At 37.4% G+C, this 18375-nt stretch overlaps 1 protein-coding gene across 17 annotated transcripts in view; it reads left to right on the forward strand.

Moving 5' to 3' along the window:
• DLG1 (discs large MAGUK scaffold protein 1) overlaps window positions 1-18375 on the forward strand; it is a 143804-nt gene that overhangs the window by 59362 nt on the left and 66067 nt on the right. For 2 of the 17 annotated variants that reach the window (XM_085069472.1, XM_085069478.1), the window contains exon 1: window positions 6067-6402. The exons of 11 other annotated variants lie outside the window; for them this stretch is intronic. In XM_085069472.1, the coding sequence (XP_084925598.1) occupies window positions 6178-6402 (225 nt within the window). In that variant the 5' untranslated portion in view covers window positions 6067-6177. Of the gene's footprint in view, window positions 1-6063; window positions 6403-18375 lie in introns of those variants that run through there. 4 more of the 17 variants (XM_085069475.1, XM_085069476.1, XM_085069477.1 and 1 more) reach the window with 3 other exon arrangements.

Genomic DNA, 18375 nt, shown 5'->3' on the forward strand with positions numbered 1-18375 from the left:
TTTAAAGAAACCCAAGCAAATAAAAATGCCCCACCAAAACCAAACCAACAACAAACGGAAAGTAAAGGTTAAGGATAAAGATTGGTAATCATGATGGATGGAGGTTGCCAGAAGGATCTTGGAAGAACTTGTTTTCATTGCATTATCTCAGAGGAGTAAGAGCTCAGGGTTATAACAGATTAATGGAATAATCATTTTGGTACTCAATTTACAGTCAAAAAGGCAAATGGAATACAAGGAATAATCAGAGAAGCAAATGGGAATAAAACTGCATTATGTTATCACTCTAGAAATCTGCACTGTTCGTTATCTTGATTAAGAAGGCAAATTTGGATACTCAGAGAAGAACAACAGGAATGGTCAGAGACAGAGGGCAGCTAGTGTGGAATGAAGAATGAACTGGTTTGACCCCTCAGTTTGGGTAAGAGTTGACTCAGGAGACACCGATGAAACTACAGTCAGTAACACTGAGTCTCTAAAATGATGAAAATGACTAGGGAATGGTTATTTCAGAAACTAAAATTTATATTCAGAACTATAGATTAGCACATGATAGTTGTCTTATAGCCTGTAAACACAGTGATCTACAGTTACTCTCTGACTTTGAAAAAATCTTTTAGCTGCTGATAGTCTTTTGGCTATCTGCTGATAGTCTTTTAGCTATCTGGCTATAGCAGTAAAGGTATTGCAGCACACATTGCTTCTCTATTCTGCCCTGTTTCTTCAACTGCAAACAAGTACCTTCATTTAACTCCTTCCCATTAATCTGTGTGGAAATAGCTGTTACATAAATGTGCATATTCACACATCCTTCCTTCAATGTCAACAATCTCCTTTCCATATGAACCCAAATCTTGTGCTGATAAGCTTAATAGGTTCCCTTCTTTTTATCTCCTGGTGTGTCTTCCCTCCAATCCTCTCCATTCCCTCAAGTGCTTCCCCAAAAGTCTTTCAGAGCTTGTGGAGCTTCTGTTAAAACAGGCCTCTGCATTCATTGGGACAGTTTTTCTGCTCTCAGGGTAATGGTCTTTATGATTTGAACTGTGTAGGTTCAAGGTAAGCCAACAGTCAAAGTAATTTTAACTTCCTCTTTGCCCCAGTACATTTTCTTGTCCTGCTGCAGTCTGAGCAGGTAGGTGAGATTATCCTGAAGATGAAGATGCTGTTTCCATTTAGAAATCAAAGATCAGTTGACATGTAATTTGCAAGATGGGTTATGATTGTGAGAAGGTTGCAATCTGTTACTTTTTTCTAAATTGGGAACTTTGTAAAGCTTTGCCATCTTCAGCAGAAAGGCAGTGCTTCTGGTGTTAGGAACATACCTAGAATACTAGGAATTATAAAGAAAAGCTTGAACATACCCTCAGACATACTTATTTTTAGACTAGTATTGTACTTTGGTGGTCGCACTTGAGAGGAGCTGTTAAGCAGTCTTTAATTAAAATGAGTTGCCCTAAGTTCTTGAAAGGTTACTACTTTTAAACTTCCTGTAATTGAAGAATGTGGAAATATTTGCAAAGGTGTCAGTTTGTGTTTTATATTAAGAAGCAGTTGACCAAATCTGCCCAGTTCTCCATATGGATCTGCTCAATGAATTCTTGTCAACACAGACAAGAAAGAAAAACTGTAACAGATGGACTGTGGATTAATCCAAACATTAGAACAACCTAAGATACAGTAATCAACATCGAGTCCTCCTAGTAACGAATTGCACTGTTTTCACCCGAGATTTTCCCTGAGCTCTCGGTGCAGTTGGGTTCATTTTGATGACTGAAGCAAGGCTAAGGAGACTTGCATTAAACACGAGATGTTTTTATCAGTCTGGCGAGCCAAAAAGATGGGCAGGAGGTTCATGAGCAGAGTGCGGAAGACCAGGCAGTTCCATCTGCCCAGATTGGTAGGTTGTCTGAGGTGTATTGTGAGTAATAAGGTAATGATCTTTTATATTAAATATTTATGCTAAAATAGATCATTAGAGAAAATTGTGCTGGGATATTTACTTATAAGTTAGTTTCAGCATTGAGATATGTACTTCTTATTATGTGAATGATGCTTGATCAAGAACTATCATTCAGTCCTATCTGAACTAAAAGTTAAGACAGGCTTTCTAGGATCTCTTAGCAAAAAAGGTTAACAATTTTTCTTTCTTCACAGTATTTGAGTCCTGAACTCCTGGGCTTTGGCTTAGAATACGCTTGTTAATGAGACTTAGTCTTTTTATGACAGTAAAAGGTTATTAAATCTGGAATTCTGAGAAGTGTAAGAAATAAACATTAATTTGTGTCTGTATTTTCAGTATTGTTTCTGTTCCCATGCCTGAAGAGTTTAACTTGCGTAGTCTTATGTTTGAGTATCTAAGTTCTGCACATTTCTTTTGTCTCTATTTTTTGGTCAAAACCTAAGTCGTATTGAAAATAAGTCCCTGCCATTATTTCAGGTGATTCTTGAATTTTCTCTGTGAAGTCTGTCAGTTGCTTTTTCCTTTAGGGTCTGTGCTTATTTTAGCCAATATTCTGTTTAGCAGAATAGTAGTAAAACTAGTACAAAACACTTTTCAAATGCTTCAGGAGGACTGTTTATTTATAAAGGGTGATTGAAATATAACTACTGTTTCTGTTCACAAACAATTTTTGTTGCTGTGCCTTTTTAATTTTTAGGTGTGCATTCTGCTTGTAAAGTTATGCCCAGGAAACCTTTATCTGAGAGGTTAAAATACAGCATTATGTCATTATGAATTTGCTTGGAAACAAAGTCAGAGGAATTCTAGTCCAAGTATTTGATGTTGATTTTTACATTTCGTAACCACTGTGATTACTGTATCTTGTTAATTGGCCACAGAACAAATAATGCTACTCTGCAGCCACCACAAAGGCAGACAAATCTTGCAGTAAATTTCTTAACCTGCAGACAGATATGTGTACTGATGCAGAAATCTTAATTATGTGCTGGAATCTTTTCAAATGTGCAAATTCTCAATTCTTGCCTAACAGTAAATAGTGGGTTTTGGGGTTTTTTTGGTGTGGAATGTTTTTTGTTGGCTTTGTTTTTAATTTTATCCCCATCAATTTAATATCCAGCATATGAAAAAGGGGTGATGGAAGCTCTCCACTCCTTTTAGGACTTCCTGGAGTTTCCTGATGAGCCTCCTGACTCTGGAGGCAATCATTCACAGATGCAATTCCAGCTGCTACATCTGTGTTGATGACTTTCCTTTCTCTGGATATTGCCTTTTCTGTGCAAATAGAACTTTTCCCAATTTCTCTTGTAGGTGTTTGACCCTCTGTTGAAATGCTCTTTGACTGAAATGAGCCCTTGTTTTTACTGCCTCCCACTGTTTTTTCAACTGCACAAGTGACCATTCTTCTAATGTGGACTCCTTTGTGCTATCCTGATTTTGTGCTATGTCTAGAGCTATGCCTTGCCTTTATCCTCAGGTTGCTTTGTAACATGTAAAAATCAGGGTTTCTCTCATCACCACAGTACCAGCTCCTTCTACAAATAACTGCAACTGTATCTGCTTAGGCGTCAGCAAATCTTGCTCGATATCATTACATCCATATGGAGTGTAGGTGACACAGATTGCTGTCTTGCATCACCAGCGGGGTTGCATAACCTCTTCCTTAAGTACTTTTCTGGATTTCTCTCTCAATTGAAATTAAATCATCATTGCTCCACTTTCAGGAAGATTTTTGTCCATACGATGCTTTCCTGAAGTGCTGATTTTGAAAATCACTTTGTCATTGATGCCATAGTGGCTGTGTGGGAATCATTGTTGAAAGAAACTACCTTAAAACACAGCAGACCTCTTTTGTCTTCAGACATATTGATATAACAGCAAGAAAAATAGATACTTGGTACCCTGCTTGTCCATGCACTGTGGTGTTTTCCTCCAGAATTTTAAACAATACTTTTCCATGTGGCTCTATTTGGAGCCTATGGGGAGAGACGGAGAGAGAAATGAATTCTCGAACAATTTCTTTCAAAAGTTAGACAAATTCTTGTGCTCTAAGATATTTAATAAACTGTATAGCAGTGTTGACATTCATGGCCATATGTAGAAAAAAGCTAAAAAATATTTTCACCTTGACTCTTTATAAAGACTTGGAACTCAAAGCATGTAATTTGTACCTTGTTCCAAACACCTTCAATCATAGCCAGGGATTAATCAATTTCTCTGTTAATAAATTCATAGCATTTTTTAGGCTAGATATTTTTTTGTGTCTGGAAAAACGTAGTGCTCAGGTAGGGCTGCAGTCTTCATGTGAAAAAATTCCCACTATAAAAAGCATGTCCATTGGAAAGGATCATTGTATCTACTGTGTGTCAGGCATTTCCTAACCTCCATGATCTATCTTTTGCTCGTAGCCTTAAGGACACTGCCCAAGTCAGACTGAGTTTCATGTGACGTACAGTGATAAGCCATTGCATTTTATAAATATTAATAAAGTCTGTCTGAAAGGTGTGCTCAGAATATTGGCATGTGGTGTGTTATTGAGCTGTACTAGTGACTAGAAGTAAATGGTGCATTGATCTCACCATGACAGATTTCAATTAATGTACTTGTTTCTGCTTGTAATAGAAGCTGTTGGGAAAAAACTCTTATTCAGAACAGGATAGCTGTCAGTAAGAATTTGTTATATAGAAGATTGTGTTGCACCCCAAAAAGTATGGGGGGGAATTTGGTAACCCCACTAAAATGCACTGATCATGAATCAGTGGATTTTTAGAATTATGTGGCTGTAAGTTGTGGCTGTGTTGTAAGGAATTTTTCTGCCTTTGTGCATCATATGGAAAGCTTTCTGCTTTTTTAAAATGTTTGCCCTGGTGCCATGATTATGGCTGTAGAAATATACCACAAATGGTTTTAATGACTTTTGGGTTTCCAGAGATGAGCTTGCATTGAAAGCTTGGTATTTAACTGATTGCCTAAATAATCTGTCTGATGTGAGCTGGAGGATTTTTTAAAAAATGGTTGGCTATAAAAATTTGAATGGTGAGTTCTGTAACTTGAGTTCCATATAATCTTTCAGGTAATCATTCTGCATTCTTTTTTACTATGAAGACAGCAGATAATATGCACACCTATAACAATAATAATTGTCTTGTGCATGGGAAATAAAAATAATCTTACTGAAAAGTCGTTAGTGAACAGTAAGAGTTTTTTGGTTTTGAATTGTTCTTTTGAGAAATAGATATATATTTGAGAAGATATATATATATATATATATATATATACACTTATTGCTTTCATAATAATTTTGCAGTAGTCACAGAAATTTGGGCATAGGGGTTATGGATGTGACATGTTATTCACAGAATGAGAACAAGACAGTGTGCACTTGCAGTGTTTAATCTTAGGCTCTCTGATCTTCTTGCTGATTAAAAAAACCCCAAACCACAGCAGAACAACCTCTCTATACATCTTCTGACACACAACACAAAATGACTGTTTGTGGCACTGTGATTCACTCCCTCTATAGTTGTTTTATGCACAAAAGAATGGGGAAAAACAAGAAACCAGCAAACAGTTGTTTCTTATATATTTGTTTTAAACATGGTGTTAGCAGTTTTGCCCTGTGAAATGTTTTCATAGAGACAGAATCAGTGAACAAGTGCAGTTCTCCTCTATAGATTCCCTGTTTTCTTTGCTTCGGGTTCATAATTTATGCAAGCAAGGAAGTGAAAAGATGCTATTGGATATTTCTACAGGCAGTGATTGAAACTTGGTTATTTTTGATCCGTGCTTTCTCCACCCAGTAGCTGTTATCATCCACCACCATCCTCATAGCTGTGAATTTGTAACGTTGTACTGTACCTGCTACCCAGTTTCCCTTAAATATCTGTTGGCAGCTAGGAGGAGAAAGCGAGGTTTTCATCCTGTGCGTTTCGAGAAAGAAAAATAAGGAAAACCTTTGCTTGCTGCTTTTTTTTTTTTTTTTTTTTCTTTGAAATTGCTCAAGATTATCCTCATCATTGTAATCACAGGTAGAGAGGGGATGTAAGGGCTGGAAAGCCTTGGAAGAAAAATAGCATCAGCTAGCAAGAATTTTGTTTTCCTGGTTTGTAAACGATGCTGCTGTAATTCTATCTGCATTTTTTTTTTTTTCCTGCTCATTCACCACTCAGCAGCTGGTAGGGAATTAAGACTGCCTGGCAACCACCTGCAGAGCTGCAGAGATGAATTACATTTTCGGAAATAACACACTCCTCTATTCTCGCGCCAGTCGAGGCAACACTGGCTCAAGCCACAGCTCTGCAGGCCCCAAACAGAAGCAGTGGGCAAAGAAAGGCTCAACAGATGAGTTACGGACTGAGCCTTCCCGGTGGCAGCAGATAGTGGCATTTTTCACTCGGAGACATGGTTTCATTGACTGCATTTCTGTTGCTGCCAGCTCCACCCAGGTAATATGCCACTTGTTCAAGTGATTGTGTCTGCATGTTTGCTGGTTACTTGCTAGTCAGAAAGAGCAATTATTTATATATGCATGATTTCATGGAATCTCTTATTTATGAATGGTGTGTTCTGTCTGCTTTCATTTTCATGTTTTAAATAGCTCCGTATAATTTCTAGCATTAAAGCATGAAAATGGAAACACTAAATGAGGTCTGATTTTTATTTAAGGTATTTTGCAAGTGATGAGCCTCCAGCAATTTTAAATATGAGCTGTTCTAATGAAACAGTGAAATATTGAAAAATGTAGTTTGCATTCTGCTGCCTAGCTCGGGAGGGCAATAATGTAGTTAAGAAGTATGAATTCCAGAGCTCTAGTAAGATGTCAAATCAAATAGACTATGTAATGGTTAAGGAATTTTATCTAAAGAATTAAATAATTTAAAACCTTAACTCCAGGTAACACAACAAATTCTATTCTGTAACAGCTTTCTAGGATTATGGCTACTAACAATACATAAATGAGATGAAGGAATGTCTTATATTCAATAGTGCAGTCTGTAAGAAAAACAACATTTTTCAACTTCACAGTCCATCTGCTCTAAGTGATGTTTGTATTAATCATCATTCAAAGTCAGGTGAAAGCAAGCAAGCTAAATTTTAAGTGTGTGGCTTTCGGATGAGTTCTGAGAGAAGCTTAAACTTATTGGCATTAGAAAATTAATATCTTTGGAAAATATGACTAAGACTTATGGAACAATGCTGGAATGTCAGATTTATTTAAACATGGGAGATTAGGTTTGTTTTGCTTACTGTCAAGTAAAATTCATCATTAGTCAACACGTCTTGAAGGATTTAACCTGAAATGCTACAAAAACTTGTAAAAGAGGGCAGAATTTGTTACCCTCAGATATTCAAACTTTGTTAGGATAATTTGTATCTTTTAGTAGTTGTTTCAAAGGTGGTAAATTGGTACTTCCTCTGAAGTCTGCTTATTGTTAGCTGTTTTTATACTTATGAATCTGATGTAAACAATGAATAGGAGAGTTTGGAGGAGAATTTTGACTTTCTTGTTGCATCTTGTACATGATGTGGAAGATTGATCCTGTAGTTTCTCTAATGGGTTATTATGCAATGCCAAATGATTCATGAGATAGGCATAATAGCTTTTAAATACTGTTATTTTTTAAAAGGCAAAATATACAGTATTAACATTTTGAATAAAAATTGTTGGTGCTCTTATTTGTTTAAAGCTTGAAGAAGTGATATTGGTATGCTTAAAGCTTGCAATTGGACTGACTAATCAGGCCTAAAAATCTGCTGATAAATAAAATATGGAATAGCCTCTGCTTTGAGTGAGGGTTGGTCAGGTAAAGTTCCTGAGACTGCTTCAAACCAAAGCCTTGATTCCGTGAATATCCCAGTGTTCATTCTATTTTTCTGCTATGAAAAAGATTGCTTACCTCTGGGAAAGCCTGCCAAATGTTTTCATAGGTGTGACAGTTCCTTGTTAAAAAGAGCTGCTTATACATGTTCCTGGCCAGAAGGAGGGGAGAAAACAGAGAATATTTTGAAGTGTTTGTTAAAAAAAACTTAATGAGCATATTCAGAAGTAATGCACTAAAAAAGTAAGAGCTTGTTGAAGCCACTTCCTCAGGAAAGATGTTGTACTGTGCTCATACCTTATCCACCCATTGCAGCTGTTCTAGCCTCAGGAGAGAAAAAGGCATTTGGAGGTTGTTCATTGTGGTTGGTGCAATTTTGTTTTTCAGTTCTCTTCCATTTGAGTTCTGTCTTGTAGTATTCTGAACATTCTTGATGCTTTTTATTCACTCGTTTGAGATACATCCCCATGATTTTAATGTAACCACATTTGCAGAGTCCAAATAAGTAATTAGATGCGATGTATTGAGTCTTATTGTTGGTGACATCGTGATTTTTAACAGATACAAAATCAATTTGACGGTTTTTAAAGTAGTTGTATCCTGCTTCCCCTGTGGATCTGCTACAAAGCCCCCAGTTTTAGCTGCCCCTTCATTTGGTTTGCTTTCTTGGATGGCATGAAATGCTCATACTTGCTTAGTTCCCTCCATCTCCAGTGGCAGGGAAATGATTCCTGGAGAGGGGACAGCACACGCTGGTCCTTCTGGGACCTGCTTGGGTCACCCTCACCCCAGCAGGGTTGATTTTGGAGTAGGTTGTTTTTGAGTAGAGAGCATCCTAAAGAAACAAGGCTGCAGTTGGTGATGGATATGGTAGCATTGCTTTTTGCTGTAGTTGTCCCTTGATTTATGCCCAGAAGAATGCATGTGTGCCAAGCTAGCCACACCAGGCTTCTCTGAGTCCTGGAAGCAGATTTAACATGCTCAGGAATTTGAGGCCTTGATTGTTTCTTCCTCCTTGTTCTCTGTGATGTGGTGTAAGTCACTCAATTAGAAGAATTAAGGAATCTCATTATGAGCAGATATTTCAATTTTTGGCAGCAAATTTATTAATTTCTTTCATAAAAACTAAATCTGTGGTATAAAATTGAAGATAATGATAAAACCAAGCATGCAACAAATTTATACTGTCACGAGGGTGAATAACTGGGCTATGAGCTTGGTAAATATACCATTATGCAAATGAGAAATACTGGGTAATTTAAAGTGCTGTCCTAACAAGAGATATGCATCTTGCATCAAGGAAGATAGCTGTATCTAGAGATAACTGTATCCAGAGCACTGCTTTTCTCTGAAGTCTTTCCAGAGCTCTGAGAAGCCCCTATTCTTGCCAGTCAGTCCAGCTGTCATGTCTCAGAAAGTATTTTAACTGTTGGTATTTGGCCCTTGCTGTGCTACAAATCCAGAAACTGATTTGTCTGACTCTCACATGTCATTAAGCTGGTTCTAACAGCAATGCACTGAGGCTGTTCTTAGCACGTAACTGAGCATGATACACTTGCAGCATTTGATACTGAAAAATTGTTCAGCTCCTTGAATATGCTGTGCTAATTTTCACTTCTATTTTCAAGGACATGATTTAGGAAAGATGAGAAGGAGCAGGGCAGAAAAATAATCCTAAATCCACTTTATAATTTAAAAAACCTGATTTTAAATTTTAGAGTTTGTCAACTGCTTTTTTGAGTTGTTTGAGCTCAGTCATTTTTTGACTTTGTGTATATTCCTTTTAAGATCTTGATAAAAGCTTTACTGTGCTATTAGTCCTAGACTATTGCTTTCAGAGTCAGTGAAATATTGACATAGTTCTAGAATGTACAAAATGCCATGTCTAATCAGACCACAGCATAGAGCTATTGCAAGGTGTGTTAAAAAGCTAATGATTAAAAAAATGTCCAATCTCTAATCCCTGTTTTATTGTACTTCTTCAAAAACTGATTTCTTAGGGTAATATTAATCATCCTTTCTGTGTTTTGCTATATAGTGAAGTATTTATATATTGTTGCTGCTAATATTGTGATGAATGCAGGAGAAAGCACCTTAAATAGTATGTGCTTTGGATGATTTTCTCCTTAAAAAAGCACCTTCTGAAACTGAAACATGAGTTTTACTGTACTAAGTTTCCTTCTCATTCTTGATTTTTAGCTATGCAGAATCACACGTTTGCAAAAGCATGAGTTTATTTTGCAAATCTTAGTTCTGCCACTGGTTGCATTTTCTGTAAGATGGCATTGTAGAAGAGATAAAAATGGTATGAATTTATTCTGTAAGAGAAATGCATTAATATGTGTTCAGTCAATAGGCTAAAAAGTAGGAAATTCTTCACAGTTTAACCAAAGCATTAAAGGACTTTCTCAGGAACCTTTGGTTCATTTTGTAAACATTTTCTGTGTACAGTAGAGATGAAAACTTCTCAAGACTGTGAAATTTGCTTGACATTTTAGAGATAAGCAGTTTTAAAATCATAACATTTATAGAAAAATCTGAAGAATAACTGCCATGGCTCATGTAATGTAGGTTTTGTTAGCATCCTGCTGGTTCCCTGCTGTAGCAGTGGTTCCCCTCTCCTGCAGTGGGGCCTGTGCAGCGATGGGGTTGTGCTGCTTGCTGCCCAAGCCATGTGTGTGACTGCAGTGCTGGCATGTGCAGTGTTACCTCAGCTAATCACCTGCAGCACAGCACTGCTGATAAGAGCTGGAGGAGTGGTGACAGGAACTGAACCGGGGCTCCAGCTACCTGCAGGCACTGCTTCCTGCCAGAGGGGTTTAGGTTCCACTTTCTCTCACCTGCTCTCTCACAGCTCTGTCTCGCTCAGAGTTGGTAACATAATTTCTTCATATTTCTGTTGCATTGTATAGCAAGAAAATTGCTTTTTCAAGAATGAGTCAGAAATCTGGTAAACAAAGAAGGGGACACAGAATCTTTTGCTTTTGGAATTCTGCTGCTGCTACTACAGGGGCTTTCTGTCTGCACTGTGCCCAAGACACTGAATCTTCAGGCAAGGCAGACACTGGATCCCCTCTTAATCTGTTGTCTTCAGCTAATAACTCAGGTGGACTAACAAGGTCTTGCTGTATGAACCCAAGTGCATGGAAGCCTGTGAAAAAGGTAGGACTCTTTAGGGCTATTATATAACTTCCCTAATTCATTTTATATTGTGATAGTTGCCCTCTCAGTTGAAGCTTGTATTGATTGACAAAATGTTTTGAAAGTCAAATACAGGCCAGTCTGTCTTTCACCAGCTGCCAGCTTACTGAACAGCTCTAGCATGGCTCCTATAGTATAGCATTTCTGTTTTGCTGCCAAAGCTGCTGTACATGTTCCACTTAATACAATTATTAACTAAATTACTGTCTGACAGAACCACTGAATCTAAAGAGAAAACCGTCTTCTTCCTATTCTTCTATTTTGGTCCACAACATCAAGAGCACTCTCAATTATGATTAAGAATGGGCAGAATATTTCCTTTACTTTGAAGATTTTAGCTCAACAGAAACTTCTTCGATGCTTTTCGAAAACATGACCTTGTCTTTTAGAATGATCTGCATCCATGTTTGGGAGCTGACATGGTATCGTGTTGTGCAATTATAAACTAAGGCTTCTAGTTTACACCCAGCTCAGAGTCCTGGTAAACTTCATGTCCGTGTCCTTTCTGGTAGTTATAGTAACTCAAGGAGAGAAATTGTTTTGTTAAACAAGAGAAATTGAAATCTCTACGTGCACACCAGCTATGCAGTATCTTTTGAGAAGGATTTGGTTCTTGTTCCTAGAACCTCTGCTGGGGGCACTGCTTTTGTCTGCATCCCAAATCAAAGGAGGAGCTTAAATTTCTCTTGATGAATAACAATTTTTAAAAATTTCAGTGAAGCATGTAGGCTCTTGAACGCCCTTATTTTTTTCCTTTTTTGTTAAAGGTGGGCATGATAGTCTGAGTGAAGAACATGTCCATCACTCCCTCTCCCTGGGAGAGAATTCAAACTAATTTCAACGTGCTGCTGTTTGCTGAACGTCAATCATAAGCATATTGTGAAAGCATTTCCAGTACAGTTCAATTTTTAATTTCTTTGACAGATCCACAAAAAATGGAAATGCAAGGAAAACATCAACCTCCTCATGTTATGTTTCTCATGTGCAATTAAAATGAAGTGCCTCATTCTTGTTTATTGGTATAACCACATCAGTCTCATTTTGCTTATCATGTAATGGCTCTGTAGCAGAGAGGTCCCAGTGGCTGCATTCCTCCCTTGAGGAAGGATGCTCCTTTAATGCTGTTTGTAATATGTCTTTCCAAATTTAATTCAAGTGAAGATTGCATAGTTCTTTAGATGATTTCAGGAAAGCTCTACAGGTTTCTCCAGTTAGAATTCAGGAGAAATCCTTTGGATCAGTTGGGACTGTTCTTCCATTTTATTCCTTACAAAATGGATAGGAACATTCCTGTTTCACAATAAAGGCTGATAACCTTGTGCCATCTGTCATGGAAGCTCAGAAAATGTAATACAGAAGCCAAATTTAGTACTGAGACTTGACGACTTGTTAATACGACACCACCTAGCAAGTCTTCTCTGAATCCTTTTGAGGATCTGCTTTTTCTGGTCTTTCCCAGAATAGCATTAGCAACAGTCATTTCTGTACAGGTCAAAATTAATTACGTGAATATTCTCCCTGAAAGTCATTTGTCATGACAGAAAAGAGAAAAAAAATCACCTACTCTGTCATATACTCAGAAAGCTGCAATATCTTTTACGTTATGCCTTTGTTTACTTGGGATCATCCACTGGCCTCTTAAGTGATCATCTCTTGCTACTATTTGAGTTTCTTCCAGGGACTGCTTGGACTCCAAGGCAAACCAATAGTGCTTCCTGACTCTTCTGAGTCGCAGAAGTTTTCTTGTGCCTCATTAAGGTTTACCAACATTACCTACTGGAAGCTGCTGCTACAGTTGGTGCTCAAGTTGTTAAAGCTCTGATCCTCACTTGACCAGCATGGCCATATGACGGTTCACTCCCTAAGAAACCATGAGAAATGCCCAAACTGGTGCAGTTCTGTCACTTGCCTTTTGAAAGACTTAAGGCTCCCTTCCATGTACCAGGTTTTTGTGGATGCACACATAAGACTCAATATCAAAAGAGCACACTGGAGGACTGAAAGAGTCCTCTAAAAGAAAAGCAAGGATTCCCTTCTGTCTATCTGGTATAATTTTAAAAAACCTTTGCCACCAGCCAAAGCACTTCTGGACTTGTTTTCCAGTTTGGTATTCCTCAGGGTGTCTCTGTGCCGTTTATTGCTATTCCATGTGACTTGTTGTCAGTATTGGATTTCATCTCGCTGCCTATAACCCACTTGTCTAATACATCAGCCTTGCTCTACAGCTTGTTTCTGCTGTGCATTTGCTGCCCTTCTCTTTTTGTTGGTGTTTAACTGCACATTAGGATGTAGTTGAGCTGACGTGTTCTCCAGACAGATAACAGGCATTTATGACTCATTTTGTCTCTTGTAAGCTCATCTTGGCATTTATGAATTTTCAGTCTATTGCTCCATTAAAGTGTTTCTTTTGTATATTCTTTTCTCTTGCAATGGTCTTTTTGGAAATAATATATTTGAACAATGATTTCCATAAAACCAGATCACCTCATACATATTTTTCACAGAAAAGATAAGAAAAAGTCAGGAGAAAATAAATTATACTAAACTACTGGTAAAATAGAATTGCGTATTAATTTTTTTTCATGTCCTTGTAGTAAGCTTAAATTTTGGGTTGTTTTGTAAATTGCCAATATTTTTAAACTGTATGGAAGTTAGTATTATTATTGTTATTGGAGGCTAGTATCCATGTAGCTGTGTCAGTCTTCTAATAGAACTTTATACAAGCTGCATCTTTTATGGGATGCAGGTATAGTACAGGACTTTTCATTGATGGAATCTTCACTTTCTTCCCACTGCTTTGTGTGGTATTTCCTGGAAACTGGCATACCGTGGGAATGTTTTGGATGAGTCTTGTAGCTTCTCCTCCTTTACTCTCTTTATCAGTGCTGCCTCACAGTGTGTGTATTTGCTTATTTAAAGTTGTTTTTCTAAGACTGATGCCTGTAGAAGTGAGTGGAACAGCCTGTGTGATGTTCCTCCCAGGTAGCAGTGTTTGGCTTTCATAACAAAGTAGGCAGGGGAGTAACGATTGCTTGTGCTTCTGGGGTACAGTTCTACTTCAAAGCAAGTTTAATTTACTAAGTAAATTGTAGTTGTTTTTCTTAGATAACTGTCTCTGAATACGCAGTGTGATGTAGCAGGTGAGAAGGGAGTCAGCTTTCCCATTGGAGAGAGGAAGAACTCTGGATTCTGTCTGTAGCATGTAGGGTAATCAGTGTGAAACCATATAAAATAAATGATAAATGATAATAAATGATAAATCATTGGAGTGTTCAAAAAAGTGTTCTATAAATGTTGTTGATATTCAGGAACACCTGCTTAATAATGGAAACTTAACAACCTCTGCTTAGTTCATCTGAAGGAGAGTCAGGAGATTATATGGTCACAGACTATAAATACGTAGGGATAGATTTCAGAAACTAGAAAGCTTGTTTATTTAGGAGAAAAAGGCATCTGTATTCCAAGTCAGATAGAAAACTTAATTTTAAAGAATTATACCGGTGCAATAAGCATTTTAAAAGCAGAGTGGGACATGATGTAGTTGTTAAATCAGGGTAATAAAATAGTATTTCCTATGTAAAAATTATAATGACAAATAAGGTTTCTACTTGAGAATGTCAAAATACATCACAATCTCTGGTCCATCATCTAATATAATGGCCTAAACTGCTCTTTGAAAGCTGTAAACTGCTGGAAAGCAATTTATGTTTTTTTAAAAAACCTCTTTTTATTGTTCTTCTTTACTACTGCTTTTAATTTTTAACTCTGTAATTCAAAAAGATTAATGCAGTGGGGGAAAATTCCGTGTACAGCTTTTTAGGCTTTGAGCACATTATGCCTCGTTACAGAGCAGCACTTGAGTAGTTAGATGCTATATCAAGTGCTATGCAAATTGACCATGAAATATTGCTGATGAAGGTGGTGATAGTACAGACCTAAAACTGTATTCCCAGATAGGTGTGGAATGCCAAAGTAGATGCCTATCTCCAAGCAGAAAACTAGCTAGGGCTGTCCCACCTGTGAGCTCAGAGTACTTCCTGCTACTCATTTTACTGTATAAAAAATGATAAGATTCAGGTGCCAATATAATTTAGATTAATGTGTTGAGGCACACGTGATCAATAGGAGATAACATTTATTCAGGATTTCTTATGAAACTTGTGTTTACTGTGCCTGAACTGTCATGTTGTGTGTGATGCTTTTGTTTAAACTGTCTTGGTATTCCTAGAACAAAAATTTTGAAAAGGCAAATATAATGCTCTTTTTAAAAGGAGCTGAGCTGTACTCTCTGAGACTGCAGCGAAGTAGGTCTGATTTCCTTATTTTATGAACTTTGGGAAATTATTACTATGAAAGAATTAACAGGTAATTGGATAAACAGATATTCTTAAGACAAGGCAGCTTCTTTTTGTAATGGAAAAATAATGACTTGGAGATCATCCAGACACCTTTAAAAACAGGAAACATGTAGACTAAAATCTACATGGGAACATGTGGTCATCATAAGGTTGTTATAATTACAGAAGTCTTTGAAAACTATGGTTCTTGCATCCAAGTCTTAAAATTAATGGTGCCATGAGATAAAAGGGATATGATAGGATATAAATGAAGTATCTCAATTCCAGAAAGAGACTTTGGAGTTGTCACTCATGATTGTCTGAAAATGTCACCTTAGTACCATGCAGTAATAGAAAGGGTAAATGAAATGTTGGGTATTATTAAAGAAGCAGTAGCAAGTAGCACAGAACATGATCTGAGTATATTTATTGTGTATCATTTGAATTTTGTGGGGGGGTTCTGTGTTCCTTGTCTTAGAAAGGATATAGCATAAGTAAAAAGGGTAATAAAGCATCAAGAAGAATAATCTAGTTATCTATAAGGACAGATAACTTAAAAATAAACCTGGAAAAAAGAAACTGAGGGAAAATATGATAGACTTATAAAATGAAAATGAAATTAGGAGAATTCTCCACTAGAAATTTTGTAATAGTTATCTAATTCTAAATCTGTCACAACTGTCCTATAAAATGTCTTCTAAAGTTGTGAAAGTCACTGACGCAAAACACTGTGGACAAAACGCTCTCTTTGAAAGCTCAAAAAGAAAATTACTTAAAAGCGGAGTTAAATGGATTTGCAAAGAGCAGGTGGCTGTTGCAGAGAAGCTGTTACAGAGAGTGGCTCAGGAAGACCTTGACTGTCAGATTCTGAGATTGTTTTCTGGGAAAATTACTGGGCATATGTCTAATTCCTACTTGCCCATCTGTCAGTTTTTACTGCTGGTGAGACTCTTGACCAGTTGGGCCTTTGCTCTCATCCAGTATGGCAACTTTTACTGGTTGTTTGGAGTGCTGTTTCTTCCAGTGGAGAGGGACATGACCTATCAGAATAATTTGTCTCTGTCTGTAGTGCACTGTGTTACTTGATGTTTTTGAATAAATTACACTACGAAAAAAAACCCGGAGTAAATGTCTAGAGGACGTTCGGAAGCTTGGCAATAGTGCGAGTTAAATGCAGGGAATAAAATCTCAGTTTCTGGCCTTTATGTGTCACTCAGCAATCATGATCATCTGACCTAGAAATCTCCACGTCTCCTAAGGAAATGCAATCTGATAGATTTATCCCTTGAGTGATGTGTCAGTCGTGAGATGATGAGAGTGGCAGGAATTAATCTTGAAATGTATCTGGAAAGGACTAGTGGTTAGATTAATATTCTCAGAGAATGTGATTAATGATACAAGTAACAGGTGAATTTGTAGCTGTTGCCCTAAGGCATGTCTGAATTAGAAATACTCTTGTTTTTTTCTTGCTATGCAATCTTCTAAGTACAGCAGATACAATGCTGTCCATCTTGGAGCCACAGAATCTTTTTGTGTTCTGATGCAGTTGGGAACTGGGAGGAGTGTTGGTAGGTTGAGTTTTGTCTGGTGTTAATTTTTCCACCATACATTACTGCTGTCACTTAAATTCAAGTAATGCAGGACTTAAAAAACTTAACTGACAGTTGCTAATTTGGGTTTGAGCCTCAGAAACCAGCACAACCCTCCCCCCCCATTTTGTTTTCTGGTTCTTGAAATTTAAAGCCATTGAGTAGTTATCTGTTTATAGCATTTCCATTTAATATGCTTTTACTTATCTGCTAGTCCACTTTCTTCTTTCATAGTTTTCAGTGTTAATTTTTCGCTTGTTTCACCCTGTTTCTTTGCCTGCTCATTTTTACCTTTGCTGTAGTGCTCAGTTTTTATCAACTTTTGTCTTTCAACTTCAGTAACCATGATCAGATGAAGTAGAATGTACTGTGAAATACAATTTTCTATGTGCATTTTTGCTCATTGGAAAAGAAAAAGCGCAGAAGAAAACTGTTGGGATGTCTGTCAGGCTGGTGCCCTGGTTTCAGCAGCAGCCAGAGCACAGGGTTATGGAAGAGTATAAATATAAACCCAGGCCAAAGAGCTGTGATGCTTTCACAGATTTCTGCCTATTCCAGCAGAGGGATTCCAAGAGCTGGAGATGACGTGTGTGTTTAATAATGTGAGCCCATGAGTTCTCATGAACTTGGGCAGCATTCTTTTGGCGGCAAGGATTCAACAATGAAAGAGCTGCTTCTGCTTGTTTGCAGCCTAACGAGGGGGAGGAGAGTTGGGGTTATGGGACCTCCTTTGCATTTTGTTCAAAGTTTGTTTAAGCGCAAGACGGTGTTGGAAACAGAATTCAGGGTATTTTTTAAGGAGATAGCCTCTCTTTGGATTGAAGAGTCAGATTTGTCTTTTCTGTTCTGTTGACTCTATTTTATTGTAGTTCATTAGAATTGAGCTCATAGAGGCAGACGGGATCTAGGTCAGTTCTTTCAGAGCAGTCTGGGCAAGGAGCAGCTTGGACATTGGTCTGAAAATGGAAACATTTGAATCTTACTTGTCAGAGTCAGCCTGAAACTCAGAACTTCTCTCATGGCCTTACCAGTGTTAAAACACTGTGGCTAAAGATACATTTAGCTTGGTGTCTTGTTGTTCAGAGGATATGAGAAATGAAGTGCTTTTTCAGTAATTGCGGTAGTGAGGTAAATAAATGCAGGCCATAACCTCACTTCTTTTTTCCCTTAAGCTGTTTAAAGATTTAATTGATGTCTCTTAGCTTCTCAGTGTTTAAGGACTTGAAACATTACTAGAAATGTGTTGTGTAGTGTTGTTGGCGTTAGAGATTATAAAAAAGGAAACTGCAGAATTTTCTTTAAATAGTTGGGACTCTTGAAGGTCTGATTAATCAGCTTGTTTTGCTTTTCCTGAATTGTAAATTCAGAAGTACAAAACCCTTGCCTCAGTCCTTTCTACAGACTTTTTTGTAATGAAGAATTTGAAATTTCAAACATATTGTAGGTTAGGCACTCTAATTACCTTAACTAAG

The sequence above is a fragment of the Lichenostomus cassidix genome, chromosome 9, assembly GCF_008360975.1.
Source record: "Lichenostomus cassidix isolate B80296 chromosome 9, HeHo_3.0, whole genome shotgun sequence".
Lineage (NCBI taxonomy): Eukaryota > Metazoa > Chordata > Aves > Passeriformes > Meliphagidae > Lichenostomus > Lichenostomus cassidix.